The sequence below is a fragment of the Emys orbicularis genome, chromosome 2, assembly GCF_028017835.1.
Source record: "Emys orbicularis isolate rEmyOrb1 chromosome 2, rEmyOrb1.hap1, whole genome shotgun sequence".
Lineage (NCBI taxonomy): Eukaryota > Metazoa > Chordata > Testudines > Emydidae > Emys > Emys orbicularis.
In genome coordinates, this window is record NC_088684.1 from 134,987,534 (window position 1) to 135,009,434 (window position 21,901).

Genomic DNA, 21,901 nt, shown 5'->3' on the forward strand with positions numbered 1-21,901 from the left:
AAATATGAAAGATGGAAAACACTAAAGCACGACGACAACCAGATGCCTTAATACTTGGCACTTCTTAAACACGTAAAGTGCTGTGTTCTAAAGCCCTGGACAAATATTGTCTTAAGCCTGCAATAAGAACTTACTCATTGCAGGTTGTAATGGCCCTGCCAATTCTGTTAGTTATTTCTGTGCCCATAAAACAAGAGGACACTAGTGATGATCGCTTGGTTGTATTACATCAGTCTGTGCAATGCTCCACCATGACTGCTACTAGAGGCAAAGGATCAGATGATGATCAGATTTAAAGAATAGCCATGTGCCTAGGAGAGGTGTCTTCCATGCTAGAAATAAGCTTGTGTTGTGGGTTAGGCTAGCACTGGTATTAAAGCTCCTTTATAATGCTGCTTCCTCCCCATGCAGAGACGGGTTGGAAGATCCACTAGACGACACTGGCCTTGTGCAACAGCAGTTAGATCAGCTGTCCACCATTGGCCGGTGTGAGTATGAAAAGACCTGTGCTCTCCTCGTACAGCTCTTTGACCAGTCAGCCCAGACTTACCAGGAGCTGCTACAGAGTGCCACCGCCAGCCCCATGGACATCGCAGTGCAGGAAGGTGAGTGCACTCCAAGAACAGTGGCCAGGGAGCCCTGACCAGTTTGCCCCTTCCAAAAACTACAGCTCCAGAAGCCCATTTTCCTGATAGAATCATATCAGGAGAGATCCAGTCCTACAAGTATTCCCTTGAGAAAATGGGCATTCAGCCTGGTCTGTGCACAGCTTTTGTACAGGTATAACTATTGCAGTTAGAGGGGTGGGTTTTTTACCTATTGTAGTTACACAGGTAACTTGTCCCATTTGGGAATAAGTTACACCAGTATAAATGTATCCACACTGGGTGGGCCTTGGGCTGCTTTACTATGCTGCTTTACTATACTGCTGTAATTAAATCAGTACAACTTCAGATGGTTAGGGCTTGAGTTATCTGTCCTATCAGCCTCGTGTGCTTTCAGAGAATGAGTGCTCCCCTTTTGGAAACATTATTGTATGTGCAAAGTCTACAGAATCTGGTCTTGTATTAAAGGAATTTCCTGGGGTGAGGGTGAGAGCACCTTAAGTTGTGAGCACACTGTAGCTTGAAATGATGCTCTGAAGCAAACAGACTACAGTTCTGATCCTGGAAATTGTACATAATTTCCACTAAGTGGAAAAACAAGTAACACTGGCATAACTTTAGCTTCTTGATCAGAGGAATAAAATATGCTCTTAAGAAATCTTTTTCTTCGTGAACCCTGGCTTTGCCAGAGGAAAAACCCGAAGAATCCCTTTCTCTCTACCACTTGGCCTGTGATGTGTTTGTTTCTGATGTCATCTGTTGGCTTCAGGGCGCCTGACATGGCTCGTTTATATCATCGGGGCAGTGATTGGTGGCAGGGTTTCGTTCGCCAGCACAGATGAGCAGGATGCAATGGACGGCGAGTTGGTTTGTCGGTAGGAACGTTGAATGCTTTCTAGCTGCGCTATGTTCCGTTCTTGTGGCTGCATGGTAGTAATTCTCTTTGGGGCTTTAAGTGTTCTCCCTTCCCTCTTCTCTTCTCACTAAAAATAACTGGATGGAATTGGCCCTCGAACAAAGACATTGATAGCTGTGGCTAGACCCACTGAGCAAACTTCTGTGGGATTTGTCTAAACCTGGATGTCTGCATAGGTGTTTGGAAAGGGATCTAAATAAGCATGGGGGACAGTATGTAAGGGTGGAATTTTTCCTATTTTTTTTTTTAATGCCCATGGCAGAGTAGAACCCAGTGCATGCTGGTTCTTTTTAGGGAAAAGATGTTTTTTCTGATATCAACCAAAGTGGATTTGACAGTAAATATCTTGTGAATATCGCAGTACCCTACAGCGGATGGAATTCTTATACAGGGTGGCACCGGTACATTTTTGTAGCTTGTTTCAGAACCGTTTAAGCCTTCTATTAGCACAGTTACTGATTTATTTGGTATAGGTAATTAATATGCAGTTTATGGCTCTTAAACAAACCTAAGCTGAGCAAAATTCCATGTAGAACATAAGCTAATTCTGCTTCTCTGGGATCAAGAGGACTGAATCTGAGAATTTATGGAAGGTGGCCATGTGATAAGTGTTGTTAATGAGGAACTGTAAATCAGGCACTAGCTCCTCCTGCAGTTGGTGCATTACTAGAGGGAAGATACGAGACCTCAAACATTTTGTGTGGCCCTCCGTTTATATTATACACGAGAGACTTTCTCATATTAGTCTGTTTACTTTAACCTTTTCTCTCCCTATTCGTTTTGGGCCACCTTGCAAAAAAGAGTTGACCTTTGCTTTGCCCCCCACCACGTGTTTATAACCTCAGTCAGTGAAACCCTTTCTTACCCCAATAGATTATTCATGGGCATTATCCACAAGCCCCACGTGGCCATAACAAAAATCGGTGTGGGGGGGTGGGGGTGGAGGTGACCCCTTAAATGCCTCTTCAGTCTTGTAATGAGATGGGCTTCTGCTCAGGGGATAGCTCAGAGAATGTACTGAACCTTGGCATTTGATAAGCTCTATAGGGGGTGAAAATTCCCCTCTGTGTGGAGGGCAGGCACCAAGGCCTCTCCCTTTCCCCTCCCCACCCCCTGCCCATATCTTAAGTGGGACTTAAGTGGTGCATAGCCTTCTGCTGGCTTCTTTTCATGGGAGGGTGGGGTCGTCATCTTTAGTTTAACGTAATGTCATTCCTGTGTTTCGATCGCTCTTGGCCCACCACGCCACCTCCTAGAGAGCAAAAAGGGTTCTCAGCCATACGCAGCTTCAAAATGATACCAGCTGCCTGAAATCGCTTTTCTGCTCACCCTTGTCAGTGTTCAGGCAGGCTGGTATTTCTTGTCCTCCTGGAGTGGTTGGTAGATCTGTTGCTTCTTCTTTCCCTCCCTTCAGGGTATTGCAGTTGATGAACCTGACGGACTCTCGCCTGGCACAGGCTGGGAACGAGAAACTGGAGCTTGCCATGCTGAGCTTCTTTGAGCAGTTCCGAAAGATCTACATTGGAGACCAGGTGCAGAAATCCTCCAAGGTAATTCCCTCTACCATGCAGCCTTGAGGCATTGCTGGCTACTATAATGTCTTCACATCTTTTGGCATATGAGCTGCTAGATCTTAATCTGCTCTTGTCTTTTTAAGAAAAAGCTTATTAGAAGCCCCCATCCTTCCTGCTTTCTGCATACCCAGTCTTACAATTATAGCTTCAGCAGTGCAGCTTTGGCACTGCTTTTCAGTAAGATAATGTCTGATTAGGGCACTAACCTAGGACTTAGGAGACCTGGGTTCATATCCCTGCTCCACCGCAGGCTTCCTGTGTGACCTTTGGCAAGTCACTTAGCTTCTCTGTGCCTCAGTTCCCCATCTGTACAATGGGAGTTAATAGCCCTGCCCTACTTCACAGGGATGACATGAGGGGGGAAATGCATTGGGATCTGAGTGCCTCTCAGTGTTTAGGGTAATGGGGAGCCATATACGTTCCTAAGAGAGGTGTTAGGGCTGGGGTGGAGTTCGGATACTTGGTTAAACCTACTGGAATTTTTTCCAGACATTCTGAAAAACCCCTAGCCTTTGTGCTGAGGTGAAACATGACACGTTGGCTGCCTAAAAGGGCAGCTTTTGCAGACAAGGAAGGATTTGTGGAAGTGGGCCTTTCTCACTTTTCCTGCTATGTTCTCTCTCGCAAGATACACTGGAACTTAACATCGGTGTACTTGGAGCTTAAAGTAGCCCAGGAAAAGGGAATTGAGAGAAACTATGCCATCTTTATTCCAAAAATTGAGACTCAGCCATTCTGATAACCCATAATTCACTATCGCCCAGGGACACGGATTAAAGCACCAGGGTGACACTCTTGCTTCTGAAGGTGCAGAGGGCTTAAGAGTGTTTGAGAGTGGGGCTAGATCACAGGGATATGAGTGCAGAGTTCATTGCTTCTTTGTACTCATAGCTGTCAGTAGAGGAACTGCGTTAGTATTGGAGCTATGGGAATCCCCCTTCTCAGAAAGAAAGTGAATGCCCACACTTGGTATACAGCATCTGTAGCTGCTGTGAGCCTGGCTGGGGATGAACTTCGCTAGAATGAAAAGGAGGATGGAAAAATCGTACAGGTCAACAACATTTTCTTCTCGTTTGACCTGTTACCCCACGTAGCGTATCAGTCTGAGTTAGAATGGGAGTGCCTCAGGGCAGGAACCTTCTCTTGGTGGTCTTGAAAAGCATGGACTAGATAGATCCCTGGATCAGTGCTGCATGGAGCGGGGAAGAAAATGAAAGAGCTATCGTGCCACTTCATAAATGTGGGTCATGGATCAAACGCTCTCCATGCTTGACGGCTCGGAGGCCCTGGTGCTCAGGGAAACGAAATAGCTATTTTTAAGCTCAGGCTGCATCCCCAGTAGAGTCCCACCCTCTTACCACAAAAGTATCGCTAATTCCATTGGCTTCTTTTTAACTTGTGTTGCTCTCTTTTCCTTCCAGCTGTACCGCCGTCTCTCTGAGGTCCTGGGATTGAATGACGAGACCATGGTCCTGAGCGTCTTCATAGGGAAAATGTAAGTATTTCTGCTTGCAGTCATCAGGGATCCCAGGGTACACTTTCAAGTGTAACTGGGACAACCTCAATATAAGACAGTGGTGTTCAGACTGAGAAAGTAACCTCTGGCTATTTGAGAGAATTATAGGCTGTGGCCAGGGGTTTAGGTCCTGTGCAGCATCCAGGATTATTTATCCACCATGGAATCTAGTTTGGGCCATGGAGACACACAAATGTAATCCCCTGCCAGCTACACCAGGATGATGGATTCTTATTCCAGTGCCCACTTAATCCGCTGTCTGACATCATTGTTACAAGGAGCAGTCTCCGCTATCATTCACTGCCACACCATTATTGCCAATCACAAGCCAAGAAAGCACTGTGGGGAGGGGACTGCTCTCTCCAAGGTTTTCTTTTCAAATAGCAGAACTCAGTACAAAAGTAGTGCCAGTACCATTCTTAAAACTCTTCCACTTTAGTAGGCTACTCCCTGCTTGGCCAGTTGCTTGGCAGCTGCCTCCAGATTGAACACATCAATTGGGTTTTGTCGTGTCTTTTTGGCAGTCACCATTAGAATTTTAACCACTTCAGTAGCTCCAAGGCTGAAGCCCAGTGCCGTGCGCCTGGATGCACATGGCCACCGGCTTTCCGCACATCATTTTTTGCCTTGGTGTGCATGGTGCCTGTCCACTCTTGCGCACCTGAGCTGCACATCCACAAGGGGTTAAATGGCTCTCCTGGAAGAAGCAAGGGCTACTAGAATTCTGCAGCTGACAGTGGATGGTGCAGGTGCAGAATTGCATACGTCTGCATGTTGTCACTGCCGCAGAATTCTCTTACCCTTGCTGCAGAAATCAGCCCTGGAGTGCCACAGAATTCCAAGGGCCTGGGTATGGGCCAGTGTAGCTTGGGACCCAAGTAGTGAAGATTATCTGAAGGATAATTTTCTAGTCAACCAAATGTAAGTACAGTAATTTTATACCAATATTTTGTGGCTTGTGATGTCTGTGACTTCTTGGAGGGTGGAGATGGTATTGGGTGACGTTTGATGGAAGATTTCACCTTGCAACAAAAGAAATCCAAGCCGTCCCTCTGACCTGTTCTTATTCTCCTCTCCTCTAGCATCACCAACTTGAAGTACTGGGGTCGATGCGAACCTATCACCTCCAAGACGCTGCAGCTTCTCAATGACCTCTCCATTGGATATCCTTTTCTGTAGAGAGCCCTGGGTGTGTAGAACACACTACTACGGTGGAATTTGGGGAGCACTACACCAGTGTGTTCAGATGAAATGGGAGCATTTTGCATAAGTCCATTAGTTATTGCCATCCACTGAGCTAATGCATCTTTAACGGATGCTCCGGTAGGTCTGTCAGTTCACCAGGAACTTCCTAGAGCTGGAGAGAGGCATCTCCAACCACAAATTCCAACCATGTAATATTGGGCCTGACTTTATCATCCATCATCCACTCTCCCAGTTCTTGGCTGACTCTCCATGTGAACTTGGCTTATCTAAAAGAAAAAAAAACACCTCTCCCACCCCTCACTCACTGATCTGCAATTTCCCATATCCCCCAAACATCTGAGTAGCCAAGAGAGCATAGACACTTGGTACCCTTTTCACCTGGTTGCAAAGAATCCCAGTAGATGGCTGTAGTATTGTAGGCTTTGTAACCATGGGTCATGGCTACTTCATAGCTTATTGCCCACAGCCTTCATTTGTGTGCTGCTGAGGTGTCGAAGAGCATAGTACAGGTTTGGGTTACGTCTTCCTTCCAAAATAAGATGAAAATGGAGCCTGGAATAGGGTAAAATGTGCAGCTTTCTCTTTCAAAGCAGAATAGATCCCAGCACATTCCAGAACTTGTAATGCACGATAGCAGGGTCCACACAGACACTTACTGCATGGAAGGCTTGTGCGCTGTAGATTTACACTCCGGCTTGCTGCGCACCAACTGTTCGTATAGACGAGTCCTTGGTAACAGGATTTGGTCCAAAAAAAAAGTGGTTGAGAAGAGAAACAATTCAGAAGGCCAGAAAGCATTGTGTAAAACTTGTAGGTACTCTGGAAAGTATTCCCTTGTATGTGCTTTGCAGGCACTTGGAACCGTCCAGTGACTGACTGGTTCTGCTTGCTGTTTCCTTAACACCCTTTCTACATACAGTAGTGTTAGGAAATTGGTGAAACTGAGCGCAGTACAGTTCATGCTGAACAATCACACGGTAAGTCTTTCATTCCCTTCCAGCCTCTCTCATGTAACAAACCCTCACATGCCAGGTGCCTGCATGCAGGCTAAAGCAAGAACCAGTCCTGTGTGTTTTCACACGCAGACACACTTCTGCAGTGTAACTATAAGTCTCCCGAATACTTGCTTCATAAGAGAGACTGTTTTATGATGATGATCTCTATTCCCTTTGCCTCTTTCCAAAGCCTGCACTTTAATTCTGACATCCTGGATTTATATAGTCCCTCTCATCCAAATGATTCCTGCTTCTTTACAAACATAATACAGGACTCTCACTCACTCAGTCATTCCCGTCACTGAAATGCAGCCAACTCTGGGGAGGAATGTATGGCATTGTGATGCACTGCTACAGCCTAAAGGCAGAAAGTGAAGAACACTGTATCCAGATGGAACTACTTTGGGAATTCAGGGAGATGAAATGTAATAGCATTCTAGCATCCTGGTCACATTCCTATCTAATAGACACTCCTACCTTTGGGGGGGGAAAGGGCCAAAGGATGTTTAGCTGCCGCAGAGGCCAGGACCTCGGACTTACAGGTCTGCCAATAGGTGGTCCTCCAGCAATGCAGTATGTTCTCATACTGTTCTAGGGTGTTGACTCAAAGATCATTTTCAGAATCAACACCAGTTACAACAGCACTCAAGGGTTTTCCTTGGAGGTTTCCTGTACTTGTGCAGGCCCTGGATCTGGTCCTCTACTGTTTGCAGAGCTACTGGAAATTAATAAATAACATTGCATTAAATTGTTTTCCTGGCTTTCATTGGGAGGAAATATCAACCACAGGTGTTTGGATATGGTGATGACTCCTAGAAATACCTATATGATAGACAGATCTAATGATGGGATCAATGGCCTGGAAATCAGGACTCCTGGGTCTGTCACCTACTCGCTGTGTGACCTTGGGCAATTCTCCTAACCTCTTACCATCCCTATCTTACACATGAGGAAATTCATTTTCCCCCGTTGGAGGTGTAGCAAGACTTAATTGTTTATATAGCACTTCAGAATCCTCAGACTAAAGGTAAAGGGCCAAGTATCCTTGCCAAAGAACATGTGTTAATGTTATCTCTGTAATACACGCAGCACTGGGGAGAGTGGCCCTCTAATGATTTATTCTTTGAGGTTAGCCGCAGAAGTAAAGTGGTTAGCAAAGTAAACAGAGTGGTTCAGTCCTGCCAAGGCCCTTGAAAGAACAGAGTATGAGTCAAAACAATCAGGGGCCCCTAAATGCCCATGAAGCTCTGATATATAAGCCTTGTTGTAAACCTGCCACTCACTGTTAACTTTGCTTTTTCATTGACAGAGTGAGCACTTTTCATTCCTGGGTATTAACAATCAGTCCAACCTGACTGACATGAGATGTCGGACTACTTTCTACACTGCACTTGGGCGTCTCCTCATGGTGGACTTAGGTACTGCAACCCATTCTTACAGACCTGAGAGGAATGGGGAAATTGGGTTGCTAACTTTTGTACACAGGGCTCTTAAATGTTCTAGTCCCCTTGACTGTGGAAGGTGATGCCTTAGCCAGTAAAAGCTATTGGAAACAGCAGAAGCCCCACCAGGAAGGGAGAGAAGTCTTGAGGGTGGAGGGATTGCTGTGATCCTCTGTACTAGCAGGAGAGAGATGCATGCCACTAATATTTAGGGCTAAGTTTTCCTTCACAAGCTGACTCTTACAGACAAACCCATATGCAGTCTTGATTCCGCAAAGTTCTTTCTGCATCCCTAGTCTTTTCTCCATGTTAGGGATTGATAAAGGCACCATCTTTATTCAGAGGAACACAGGCTCCCTAAAATTAGCGCCCTCAGTGCCTGTCCCTCACCTGCGCACACACTGCTGTGGGAAGTGGAGTCTGGCTGGAAGGTGTCAATTCTCTCTTGATTCTCTTTCAGGGGAAGATGAGGATCAGTATGAACAGTTCATGCTGCCCCTCACCGCTGCATTCGAGGCTGTGGCACAGATGTTCAGCACAAACACTTTCAATGAACAAGAGGCAAAAGTAAGTCCGAATTGCGCAAGACAAACTTTCTAGTTAATCGGTGCCTGGGGATTTTGCATCCATTCTTTTTCCAACAGGGGCCTTGTCATCCATGACTTAATCAAAACTTCCTTTTTAGGGCTTTACTCCCAATGTTTGGGAGGTGGTAGCCAAGGTCGGGGAGACCCTGATCTCTTAGAGACCGGGCAAATGATTGCTAGAAGGGGTCCAGGCATTTGGGGAAGGGAGGTGTCTCATTCACCCAAGGTAGCTCAGACACAGTGCGCGGCTTTAACCAGTGGCACCTCTCAGTATCCTCTCTGCCTTGGCTTAACTTGGGTGCATTCCTGTTGCTTAAGGAGAAGGAGTGTCCAATTTTTGAGACTGGAGGCCACCAAAGAAACACCCCATTGCTCTTGGTTGGAAGGGCGGCGGGCTAGTGCAGGCCAGGAGAGGGAAATGTCAGGAAGTATGTCACTCAACATGTAATGTGTCTCTCCCTTCCCAATTCAGAGGACCTTGGTCGGCCTTGTGAGAGACCTGAGGGGAATAGCCTTTGCCTTCAATGCCAAGACCAGCTTTATGATGCTCTTTGAGTGGATGTATCCTCACCCTAAAATCCCACTGGCCACAACAGAACTGAAGACTAAAGGTATTAGCCGCCCATACATTAGAATCGAGGGATCTGTGGTTCAGGGCTGTTGCTCCCAGAACAATAGGGCAAGAAGGGACCATAAGGGTCATCTAGTCTAGTCCCCTGCCAAGATGCAGGATTTGAACCCCTTGAGCACCCAGTTAATTTTGTATTCCGTTAACTCTTCGTTTTTAGTTCTCCTCTTTACAGTCAAGAGAATTTACAGCTCCTGGTGCATCTCTCTCAAGCTTTAAGAAAAAACTCCTTTCGGGAGCCCTGCCTGTGGTTTCGTATTACATTCTGCCACAAAGGAGACTAGAAATCAGTTCTAAGGTTTCGGGTTGAATTCCAAATGGGCCTAAAGGCTTTAGGCACCAAAATTCCTCTGGCTTTTAATGGGAGTTAGACACCCAACTCCTTTAGGCTCCTCTGAAAATGCCACCTTACATCTCTTGCTCCCTAGGGCTGGCAGTAGTTGGGAAGTAGCCTGTTCACCTTGGTGACCCCCAAATAAGGCTGATTAAGGAGCAACACCTGTGGACTCCAGGTGTTGTTTGTAGTCTTCTGCCTGGTGGAGGCCACATGGCCATAACGTGGGGCAGGCTGCTTGGAAAAGGTGAACGTAAAATGATCATAGCTGGCTTTGGCAGCAGTGGATGCAGGCATAGAGATACCCCATTATCTCCCTTTGCCCCGAGATTTTTCAGCCATGGATTGCAGTTATTATACTGTGTAGATAAATATTACCAGCCAAATGATGGTTTAAATGGAAACAAATGACTCTGTTCTCCGGGAGAGTGAGCCCCGGCCAGCACCATTGGCTGTGTTTAGTGCCCAGAGAGAGGCCAGGAGGAAGAGAGCCTCTCTCCAAAGGCTGGAGCAGGGCAAGACCTTTGACTTGAGTTTAAACTGCTGAGCTTTTCTTTATAATTGAAACAACAAAGTTCCTTAGCTTCTGAGTTGCAGCTATCCATCCTATATGCCAATTCTACAGCGGGCGATTGAATTGTGGTACCACGACCCAGCCTGCACTACACCTGTGCTCAAACTGATGGCAGAGTTGGTGCATAACAGGTATGAGACTCCGACATCCAAAAGCAAATGGGAATTCCTGTCTATTCACTCTGTCACCCATTAGTTTGGGGCTTGATAATGTTCTCTGCTGCCAAGCCAGGTCTCTTCCATTTCCCTCTGTTTATGCTTTGCAAGTTGCCAGCAAAAAAAGCAGCCACTTGCTCAGTAGGGAAGCAAATATAATAGTTCACATATTAATCCTGCATCATGACCCAGTTAAACCAAAGAGCTGTCCTTCTGTAAGCTCTTAATGGAAGAGAATGTGTGGAGAGACTAGATCAGAAACCAGTGTTTGTTTATTGGAGTACCTGTTTCTGGGCCCATTGCCATAACATCTGAGAAATTTACATTAATTTAAAAACATTCAGTTAAAATGAGTGCTGCTCCATCTGGTGGTCAGATGACCAGTGGTTCTTTTTGCTAGCAGATAGATAAATCTCTGCCACCGTTCAGATAATTGGGAAGCTGCCTAACATGTGAGTGAAAGATTGCCCAACGTTTAGCTCTGGAGTACTGCCAGGTGAACAGAACTCTGTACGCGAGAGCACTGCTAAGCGTTGTTATAGCCATGCAAGAAGGAAACTAGACTTGAACAGACACGGGGCTTTATTGCTCTTGAGGATCCATATTGTTGTGCTGTTGACCAAAGACAAAAGAGAGATTTGTGAAAGGACAAACCCTCGTAGACTAAGGCCAGAAGGAACCATCATGATCATCTGCACACTGCAGGCTACAGAACCCTGCCCACCCCCTCGTGTAGTAAGCCCATAACCTCTGGCTGAGTTACTGAAGTCCTCAAAGCTATTGAATCTCCCCCTTATTTGTTGAGGTGTAAGCTGGAAAAAAGATTCCCTTACTACACTTAAAGGTAGTTGAAAATGTATTCATCTGTAGGGAAGCAAACTATCTAATTGCCAAGTGCCTACAGCGCAGTATGGCTAGGGGTTAGTCCCAGCACTGCCAGACCTTGCTGGAAGGCTGCCTACCAAGATGTTCCTTGGGTTTCAGTGACAGTAACATAGCAGTTATTGCTGAGGTGGGATTTCTGGCATGTGCGAAACTTAATATTCTTAAACCATGTGAAGCACAGGCCTTTTCTTTGGAGACAGCAGCTCTCTTGTCTCCATCTCTGAGCTGTCTGGCTTAGATAGTGCCATTATTATTACCAGACTGGGGCAACTGCTTCTGACCTCCCACAAATGGCTCTAAGCTCAAGGATACCACAATATAGATCAGCAGGGCCGATGGCCACTCCTTTCTCCTTCGCACACCTGTGTGAGCAGCTGTGTATTTACTTTGTTCTGTTCTCCCTTCTAGGTCCCAAAGGCTGCAGTTTGATGTGTCCTCACCAAACGGCATCTTGCTCTTCCGGGAAACTAGTAAAATGATAACTACATATGGTGAGTCCCCAGCGTCTGCCCTGACTTAGCTCCTGACTGCTGGGCTCTTGGTGAGCAGGGGCTGGTGCCCTGGTCAATGCTGCCTGGGGTTTTGAGGAGGAGACTGGGGTGAGAGGCAGGGTGAAGTAACTTGACACGTTCTTACTGGCCTTGCTTGTATAAAGGGGGAGGAGTCTCTCCGCGACCTGATGCCAGACAGACGGGTGAGAGCTTAGGGATTTTGCATGGGATTGAGAGAAGGAGAGGGTAGCTCATGGCTCTTCTGGTGGAGGCCAAGCAGCAGCTGTGCTGAGCTTCACATGACCAAATCCTTTCTGTATGGAGTTGGGGGTTACTTGGGGACTGGATCCTACCGCTAAGGAAAGCCATTAACACTGCCCTGTTCCCATCAGCCAAGCCACACGCTTGCGTTCAGCCAGGCAGACCAATTCTCTCACGGTTTCTAACAGCGTGGTGTGTAGGTAAAGAGCCCTGCTACTAACCAGTTCCTGTTGGGACTTATCACATCATAGAACAGGACAAGTGGTTGCTGTAAGCTTTGCTCATGAAACCGGCCCAGAGTTTCAGCACCAAGTGTCCATTTTCTGGTCACTCAGACAGCTTTACTGCTTTTTCCCCATACTGAGCAATACACTGAGATGGGATCTGGAAGCAGTGCTGTGATACTGAGTCTTCTTCTGTGCTTGTGCAGGAAATCGTATCCTAACGCTAGGGGAGGTCCCAAAGGATCAAGTCTATGCCTTGAAGCTCAAGGGGATTTCCATCTGCTTCTCTATGCTGAAGGCTGCGCTAAGCGGCAGCTACGTCAACTTCGGTGTCTTCCGTCTGTACGGGGACGATGCACTCGACAATGCCTTGCAAACCTTTATTAAGCTTTTGCTCTCCATCCCGCACAGCGATCTTCTGGTAAGCCAACACAACTGTGATTAACCACTAGATCTCATCTAATCACGAGCTATGTGCCAACTGCAGAGCACCCATTCCCTGTGTGCTGATTCCGGCTGACACCCATACCTGTGTTGCAGACTTAGCTAGGGTGTTGATATACGTACATCTGCTTTTCCCTCTCTAAAGGGCAATTGTAGGTCATGTTCGGTGCTTCATGCCCAAAGGCCCACACAATTAGATATGCCAAACTCCGCAGTGAAAACGATATAGTGCCAGTGTGTGTGTTCCCATGAAGTAATTCTTCAGTGTCTTGCTGCTCAGAAGGCTACTCCTCACTCTGACAAACAGGAGTTGTACTTGTCCTGTCCCCTCCCCGTATGCTGCTGCTTGCAGGAACGTATTTGGAGACCAGAGTTACAAACCTAGCTGGACTGTAGTAAGGGAAACGTTGGACCTTTGGTGTTCATTGAAGGGATTTCCTAATGCCAAGTGCCATTAGCACTAATACTGAGCCCGAGTTGCTGAGCTTTAAAGAGTTAATTCGACAACAGGGCAGCTACAGCCTTCTAGGCAGTCTTCCCCTTTTCCAAATGTGTCTAGTTTCCCTCCCATCTGCCCCAGCTCCAGCCAATCCTGCCAGGTCCCAGTACACACCACGATCTCCCTCTGCTCCTGAAAAGCAGGCAGTGCATCCTTGTATGAGCTGGGACAAGTGCAGGGGATTCTGACGGGCTGGTATCCATTGCATATCATCTGTCTCTGTTCTACAGCAGAGCCGCTCGAACTCCAAGTTGCAGTGAGATCTGCCTTGAAGGGAAGCACTATTAAAAGGGTGAAGAGTGCAGGATGGGAAATTAAACCGTGGCTTTTGAAGAAATAGTGGAACTGTACAGATGAGTGAGCTTGTGCCTTTCCCACAGGGTCCTGGGATTCTGGGCGAGACAGAACTACTTCATATTCAGCACAGTCTGCTGCATGCCCAGAGTCCTGTCTGAAAACAGCCCCATTCCTCCTCACCCACCCCATTTCCCTAGGGCTTGTGTGTTATGCTGCAGCTTCTCTCTTCCCTTCTCTCATCGGGGGCATTGGCAAGTCTCTGTAGAGCAGCGACCCAAATAATCCCTTTCTTCTCTGAAAAACACTTTATGCAAATGGAGACTTTTCCTTACCTTTTGAGGCTGTGGGCAGAGCTCTCAGCACATCAGCAATCAACACAGTCTTGTTAGAGGCCAGCCTGACATCTGTCTTCTATACAAGCCTGGAGTACAGTATTCTCTGCCCACTGCCTGCCTGTGCTGACATGCTTGGCCAGAATCTCTGCAGGGTTGGTGAGAGTTTGCATCGTTATCCAGGCCTGTGTGCTCACTAGACTTCCTACCACGGCAGAACCTGACCCTAGTGCCCCAAGGGCTCACACAGGGGGTTCTTTGTCTGATAGGTTGCCCCTGACCCATCAAAGTAGAAGGCTGCACATCCAGCACTGGAGTTAGCTGACTAAGTCACCAAGCCAAAAACTGGATGGAAAAGATATTCCAGTATTACACTAATGAAGGAAAGGTGGCTGGATACTGTTGTGTGACACTGAGCACATAAAAGTGATGAGCTAAAAAATGTAAATGTAGCGCACATAAGTTGTCCATGGGGAATGTTTTCATAAGTGTTAGTCAAGTAGACTCTCTCAATGAGCAACTTCCAATTGGTTGAAAAGTGGGTTGAAAGGGATGTGATTAGACTTGCTCTGCTCTGCAGGAAGTCCTGTGCTTGATTCTAAATTAACCATTAGACCCTAAAATCTCTTCCCTCTTTCTCTTTCTCTCTCTCTCTTTCTCTCTCTCTGCAGGATTACCCCAAACTCAGCCAGTCATACTATTCCTTACTGGAAGTTCTTACCCAGGACCACATGAACTTTATAGCCAGTCTAGAGCCCCATGTAATCATGTATATTCTTTCTTCCATTTCAGAAGGTCTGACTGCACTAGGTAACCATCTATATTCTTTTGGGGGTACATGCAACGGGCTCTTTTGGGAATGAGGGGAAGATTAAGGATTGTAGTTTAAATTAGTATAAATTTAAACCATTAACGAACTAGAGTTCAGAACTATTTATGATGTAGATTGGGAGGGAGTTTGTTTAAATTTTCATGGCACACCTTTTTTGTCTATGGTAGTACACCTGTACCCCGATATAACGTGACCCGATATAACACTAATTCAGATATAACGCGGTAAAGCAGCGCTCCAGCGGATCAAAGCAAGTTCGATATAACGCGGTTTCACCTATAACGTGGTAAAAAATTTTAGCTCCCGAGGACAGCGTTATATCGGGGTAGAGGTGTACCTAGAGGCCACCAGAGACGGCTGCCCCCAGCCTGGCACTGTACGTACACACACACACACACACACGTACACGTACACGTACGTCCCCCCCCCCCCAAGGAACTAACAATTTAAATAGACAAGAGATTAGAGAGCTTGTTTTGTCCCCATTTTAGAGCTGGGGAACTGAGGCACAGAGAGGTTAAGTGACTTACCTAAGAAGGTAGAGCCAGGAATTGCACCCAGTGTCCCAGACCAGTGCCATAACCAGGGAAGAAAAGAAAGACACGTGGTCTCTAAAGATGGCTGAAATGAGTCCATGGAGGAGCAAACGAGGAGGACAACTTTGAACTCTACTGTGCATGGCAATCCTCCCTAAATTAATGTCCCATATGGAAGGGGAATTCTGTTTAATCCCTTAAATTTGCAATAGAGCAGTGGGTAACGTAATAGAAAAATCTATCTGTGAAAAATGGAGCTCTGTAGATGAACAGGCTGAGTGTTAATTTAGCTCAGTGAGTATTCCTGGTGCTCTACACACAAGATAGTCCCAAATAACTTGTGACCTCAGAACCCTTCCCAGCCAATGCACATGGGCAGGAATAGCACTTACTGCAACGAGTTTCCCATTGCCGGCCCTATAGTCACACCTAACATAACACGTGGTGATGACTGACAGGGAGGGGTGCAGGGAGGACATCAGTAAGATCATGTGGTTACTTTGGGAAGTTAGATGCATGTCTTGATGTGTCTAGTTTTATATTGCTAGTGGTGACTGTACCCACATGGATATGTGTGGTACCAAGATTTATCTTCATAACATCGTTTTAAACTACTATGTTGTGGGCCCAACAAAAATGACCCCTGTACCAATGGTGTCTGCTCCCTCCAAATGAGTCTGTTAAAGGGAAAGAGCTGCTTCTATACAACAGAGGTAGTTTTAATGTGCTGCTTAGTCTTCCTAAAAAGGCACTGCAGTTCCCACAACCCAAACTGTGACAGCAGGCAGCTGAGAGCATCACATGCCAGACATCTGCTAGTTACATGGGAAGCTGTGCTGAGTTACCCTAGCTACGTGCAAACACAAGTGAACACTTTTTTATGTCTTCCCATGTCCTGCACACATGAACAGGGCACAGTGAGCTAATGCAGGGTACCATGTTGCTTCACCTCCAGTTACTGTGGGCTTGCACACTGGAGAATCATTAGGGTGTCAACTTGGCTGCTGCTGGCTGGCTTAGGATAAATTTGTGCTACTTGGGTAGGCCTCAGAGGGGAGAAGGGCTGGTCAAGTGGTGATGGGCTTGTTAGGGGGGGCCTTTCCCAGCTGTGTCTCATGGAGGGAAATGCTCGTGTTGTCCCACTCTATTCCCTTTTTCTTATCCTCATAGACACCATGGTTTGCACGGGCTGCTGTTCCTGTTTGGACCACATTGTCACGTATCTCTTCAAGCAGCTGTCCCGCAGCACCAAGAAGAGGACCACTCCCCTGACCCAGGAGAGTGATCGGTTCCTGCACATCATGCAGCAGCACCCAGAGATGATCCAACAGGTAAAGAGGGAAGGGGACCAGTAAGGGGGATATGCTGCTTGTTGCAGTGTGCTGTCCCCATCTGGTGGTCAAAGATGTGATTATGCTGAACTCTTATCTGTGCTTTTCATCTTCTCTCGCAGTTGCTAATCCTCAGTCCCCAGCACTGCTCCCCCCAATTCTATAGCTGAAGTCCAGCAGGGCTAAAGGACTTACCTGAAGCCAGATGGGGTTGGGGTAATCTTAGGAATCAGCAGGTTGTGCCTTCCCACCACGCATTGGATGCACTGTTTTTAAACTTAAATTTGAAAAAAAAAAAATAGCCAAAACCTTCTGAACTTTTTAAATATAATTTTAAAAATACCCCAATAGGTATAGCCTATGTTGTGGGACTTACTGGTAGCTAGTAAAGCTGAAACCAGAAAAATATCTGCCAGCAGCGAGCATGTCATCTCCTTACACTATTTTAACACACGAGCCAATTCAAAAGAGGCTAGAAAGCTTCAGGAGGCTATATAAGTGTTCACAACAGAACAGGAACAGCACAATCCTGCTGCTTTAATGAGGCAATGACCAGGTTCTCCCTGTGGGGATCAACACTCTGCCTTGAGCCTTTTGCTTTATCTACTCAAGCTGTGTTTATTACCTTGTACAGCAAACACTAGCTTGGTGCCATTATGCTGGAGTTCATAATCACCTCAGCAGGATAAATTTAATCTGGTTTTGTTCCTGCAGTCATGTTAGCACTTCTGTCAGCTTCCTCTTACCGCTGTTCCATGAACACAGAACTGGCCAGTTTCCTTTGCTGGTCGTGAATATAGAGTGTAAGATCTGTAATACGACTTGTAAAACCAGTCCAATAGTCCTTTTCCTTGCCTGAATCAATACCAGCTCGCTTGTAGACTGACTTCCTCTCTCTTTGCCATTCAGTTAATCTGCCAGGTGAATTGCTGCATATCTGCTGGGATGGTGGGTCTGCCCCTTTTTCACCAGAGGTTCCATTACTGGGATCTGTTCATTCACCCCTTTTGGTGAAACACTTGTCCCCCGTGTGCCCCTTTCTTCTCTCTCCCCCTTACCCTCCCCCCCCCCCCCCCCCCCAACACATGCTTGCTTCCGTGGTGGCACACTGAATTCCCATGGGGGCATCCAGCACTTCTCCCCGACTTGGAGGAGGATCAGAGACCATTGTGCTGCTCTCATGCTGCCCCCTCCTGGCAGATCTGGTTGAAAAAAGCAGCAGGCTTTGTGTTTGGTTAGAGAAAGTTGCTACAGCACAAACTGGAGCCTTAGTCTGATACAGGAAGAGACTGGAAACTGCTTGTGTGAACCAACAGTGTTAAGATCTTGGGCTTACCTTTGAGTCTAGTTCCGACTTGGCCTGGCAGACCATGGGTGGGGAAGACAGAGTGTGGAGAAGAGGCTTTCCAATGGATTGAAGGGCATGCTCACCTGCATGCACTCCATTTCGGGTCTTGCATGCATCTAGTTTGAGGTGGTTCTTAGACAGGGATCCCTTTGGGACAATAGAAGGAGTTTCCGCCATGGAGCCCTAAATGGCTTTCAGCTGCTGCACACATTCCTACATAGGAGTTCATTGTAATCTATTGGGAGCATCCATGGTCTCTCCTGGTACTGCTGCCTACCACAGCATGATAGCATTGCAGGATTAAGAGGCAACCTGCTGAGGCTCAAATAGGGGACACGTGAATAGTCCAGGAAGCTCTGCGCAGACTGGGGTTAATCTCTATAGCCTCAACATCTGGGGTCAGCTTCTGACCTCCAATTAAAGTAACGAAAGTGAGACCACCCAGGACTAGTGGGAGACAGCGGCAAACCTGGGTTTCCAATAAGGGTCACCTGAGAAGAGAGTATGCTATCGGTAACCCACAGTCAGCTCTAATGGCCCAGGAGGGGGATGGGATGGTAAATACTGACACATGCTCCCAGGGCAAGAGGTGGGTTTGAGGGAACAGCCTAACTCTGCGGACTATCTTTCCAGATGCTGTCAACCGTGTTGAATATCATCATCTTTGAGGACTGCAGGAATCAGTGGTCCATGTCTCGACCTCTGCTGGGCTTGATATTGCTCAATGAAAAGGTAGGCAGGCCCAACCCCTCTGGCTGGGTTAAGCTGACTTTAATCAGGAGTGACCCAAGGACTTGAGCCCAGTCTCGTATTCTACAAATGAACAAGGGGTACTCAGGCAGAGCTGGGGTGTGGGCAGCCAGGCTTGGCATGGCTGTGTGCGCTGCGGATTGAGCAGGGAAGCTTGCATGGCACTTGCCTGCACCATGATTAATTCTAAGTCCTGTGGGCTGCTCGTTTTCCCAAGTCCTAGAATCTATCCAAAATAATCAATGCGCTCTCTGCCCTGCCCAGACAAGATGAGCTGGTGCCATTCAGCACTCTCCTCTGAAGGCTGATCTTCCTTCTCTTGTCTCCTCCCAGTATTTCTCTGACTTACGGAACAGTATAGTGAACAGCCAGCCCCCTGAGAAGCAACAGGCGATGCACCTCTGCTTCGAGAACCTCATGGAAGGCATTGAACGCAACCTGCTAACCAAGAATAGGGACAGGTCAGTATGGAAAAATCCCTTGACCAAAGAACCTGGTTCATGACCAGGCAGTGCGGCTGACAGCTCCCCTCAAGGGGTGGCACTGCATGGTTAGTGAACCTGCTCCATGTGGCAAGGCCCCCAGAACACATCAGGCATTTGTGCCCAAGGTGGTGGTCATGCCTTGAGCAGTTCTTGCCTCCTGGGGGCCAAGTGCTGCATCTCATGGGAGCAAACTCTTAAATTCCTTGGTGTAACACCAGCTTCCAGGGCCTAAAAGCCTGAGCACCTGCCCAGGAGCTATATGGAGCTAAGGTGGGTCCGACACATTGTGTACCTGTTAGAATTGTTCCAAAGGCAAACTGGCTTCCTAGTGCTGATGTGCAGGAATAATGGAACTGTCACTGGCTCCCCTTTCACTCTTGCACTCAAGCATGACAGCCTCCTACAAGCTGCAGTGTTCCCCCTGCATCTCACATGCAGAAAGCCGGGGTGCAGGATCTAAACCTGTGCATCTGCTCAGTGGAATGGGAGCAGGGGCAAAGGGCTGCTGGCCCTTCCCTTTCCCTCACCAAAAAACGCCTCTATAGCATCTTCTCTTGTACGTGGTTCCAACTGGCAGGCCCCTCTGTGTATGCACTGCTGATTAGATACTCGTGCATCGTGCCCTGTTGCAGAGGGAATGGCTGGGTAGTTGCAGGTTACATTATCACACTGGCTGATATGTTCACTGATCCTCTGCTGCCTTCTCACTATTCACTGAAACCTGCAGGGCCAACAGTACCTGACCTGAAAGGCCCCTGACCAGATACCCTTCAGTGGAAATGCGGAGCCTGTCACATCTGAGTGGCCAAAATGCAGTCCTGTAGCTACTCTCCTGCTTCATGCGTGATCAGACACTACAGATCCCGGCATGCACTGCTCCATCTTTGTCCCAGAATTAGCATTATAGGCTGGGAGTTGGAGCCTCCTGGCTATAGCAAAGTTTTAAAGGGGAGAGAGCAAGTGTCATCTAGCCCTTGTAAGTGCTGGCAAGCTGCCCGCAAGGCCCCTTGTTTGGCTGCCCCCTGCTCTAACATGCTGGTCTGTGTTCTCTGTAGGTTCACTCAGAACCTGTCCGCGTTCCGACGAGAGGTAAACGATTCTATGAAGAACTCCACCTACGGCGTGAACAGCAACGACATGATGAGCTGACACCTTCCCCTGACTCCACCTGTACAGAGCAGCATCTCTTTGGCCTGGACCAGAGGGGTTAACGTTTCCGATGGAAAGATAAGAGGGCGTTTCTGATCCCTGCTCTTCCCTAGGGTTGGACTGCGGTGCTGTTTGGCCGTACTCCATGTCCAAGGGAGGAGGGAACAGGAGCAGTGTTAAAACTCACCAGGGCAGGGTGCTTCTGTTTCCTTGGGAGGGGGTGGAAGGGCATAGCCCAGGGGTGAGAATCCAACATCTCCCTACCAGAATGTCTGGGTGGAACCCTAGCACTCTGCTGCAGCCTGCCTTGTATAAACATGTACATTTTTTCATAACATTTTGAACAAGGTTTATATTGACTCAGTTTAAAAAAAAAAAAAAAGTATGATTGAAATTTTTACAGAGTCTAGTGCACCAATGCTGACGTGAGGGTTGTGTATGTGAGTGAGGAAGGTGTGTCTCATGCTGGCCTGAAGCTTTCCTGGGCAAGGGGGTGTGAAAGTGCAGAGATATATTTAGTGACAAGTGTAGAGAGAAGCAAAAAAAATGTAAAATTCCAAATGTATATTTTTTCTTATAAGGCCCTTTAAATCACAACTTCCTGTTACTGTTTCCCCCTTGTTATTAGGAACTCTAAGCCATGCTGTACGATCATCCAGCTGTGCTAGCCCATGGGTGTCTCCCCTCTGTAACAGTAGATGCTGTCTGGTTGTCATTCAGCTTAGGGCCCTTGCCACTCAACATGTGGGTTGGGATGCTTCTCCCCCTGCCTGTCCCCAGAAGCCCCACAACACGTTTTCCTTTTAATTGTAAATTGTCCCTTTGCTTCCCCTTCTGTAAAGCTGGAAGTGCAGGTGGAATAAGAGCCCTCTAAAGGTTGAGCTTGTCCATAGTACTTGTAAAAAAAAATCACAGCCCTTTGTTAAAGAACACAAGGGGCACTCCCACTGAGCAAAAGAACTGCAGCGTCTTCCCTTGAGGTAGTGTACGTGTATATTTATATATGGTGCACTCCTGAATGTATGGCACAGCCAAGAACATAGGGTTTGTGTGTTGAATCTACCACCATGGAGGGTTCTTAATAACAAGGTCTGCATAGCATGGAGTACCTAACATCCCCCTTAAAACAAATCCATTTTTCTAAACCACCATATTAAATGTTTTGGATATAAAATTTACTTACAGAAGAAAGTTAAGGGGGGGGAGGGGACAACCTGTTTGCCTTGTACTTTTCCACTATTGTTGCTGCTAGTTGTGTGCATCTCTAGCTCAGCTCTAGCCCACAGACACTGTCCTTAGGTTTTATTTCAATTTCTCTTCCCTGACACCACCCACTCAATTTTTTTTAATTTTTTTTTGTTCTTTCCTCTGGCGATTGTGTGTTGGGTCCTTTTTTGTGTGAGCAGATTGCTGGTTGACTTGTAAGGGTGTTTGCTGCATACAGTGTAAGCATTGTGACTGCAAATAAACTTCAATGGTTTCTACTGAGCTTGTCTTTTTGGATC

At 47.0% G+C, this 21,901-nt stretch overlaps 1 protein-coding gene across 1 annotated transcript in view; it reads left to right on the top strand.

The window, feature by feature from the left end:
• The window catches only part of XPO7 (exportin 7), an 85,497-nt gene extending 63,613 nt beyond the window's left edge, over positions 1-21,884 (top strand). Inside the window, exons 12-28 of the mRNA XM_065400098.1 lie at positions 412-605; positions 1,375-1,480; positions 2,936-3,071; positions 4,517-4,590; positions 5,694-5,774; positions 6,731-6,794; positions 8,122-8,230; positions 8,715-8,821; positions 9,314-9,402; positions 10,401-10,508; positions 11,826-11,908; positions 12,600-12,814; positions 14,637-14,775; positions 16,504-16,664; positions 18,646-18,744; positions 19,096-19,223; positions 20,303-21,884. Of these exons, the coding sequence (XP_065256170.1) occupies positions 412-605; positions 1,375-1,480; positions 2,936-3,071; positions 4,517-4,590; positions 5,694-5,774; positions 6,731-6,794; positions 8,122-8,230; positions 8,715-8,821; positions 9,314-9,402; positions 10,401-10,508; positions 11,826-11,908; positions 12,600-12,814; positions 14,637-14,775; positions 16,504-16,664; positions 18,646-18,744; positions 19,096-19,223; positions 20,303-20,396 (1,987 nt within the window). The 3' untranslated portion in view covers positions 20,397-21,884. The remainder of the gene's footprint in view (positions 1-411; positions 606-1,374; positions 1,481-2,935; positions 3,072-4,516; positions 4,591-5,693; positions 5,775-6,730; positions 6,795-8,121; positions 8,231-8,714; positions 8,822-9,313; positions 9,403-10,400; positions 10,509-11,825; positions 11,909-12,599; positions 12,815-14,636; positions 14,776-16,503; positions 16,665-18,645; positions 18,745-19,095; positions 19,224-20,302) is intronic.
• Positions 21,885-21,901: the final 17 nt, after the last annotated feature.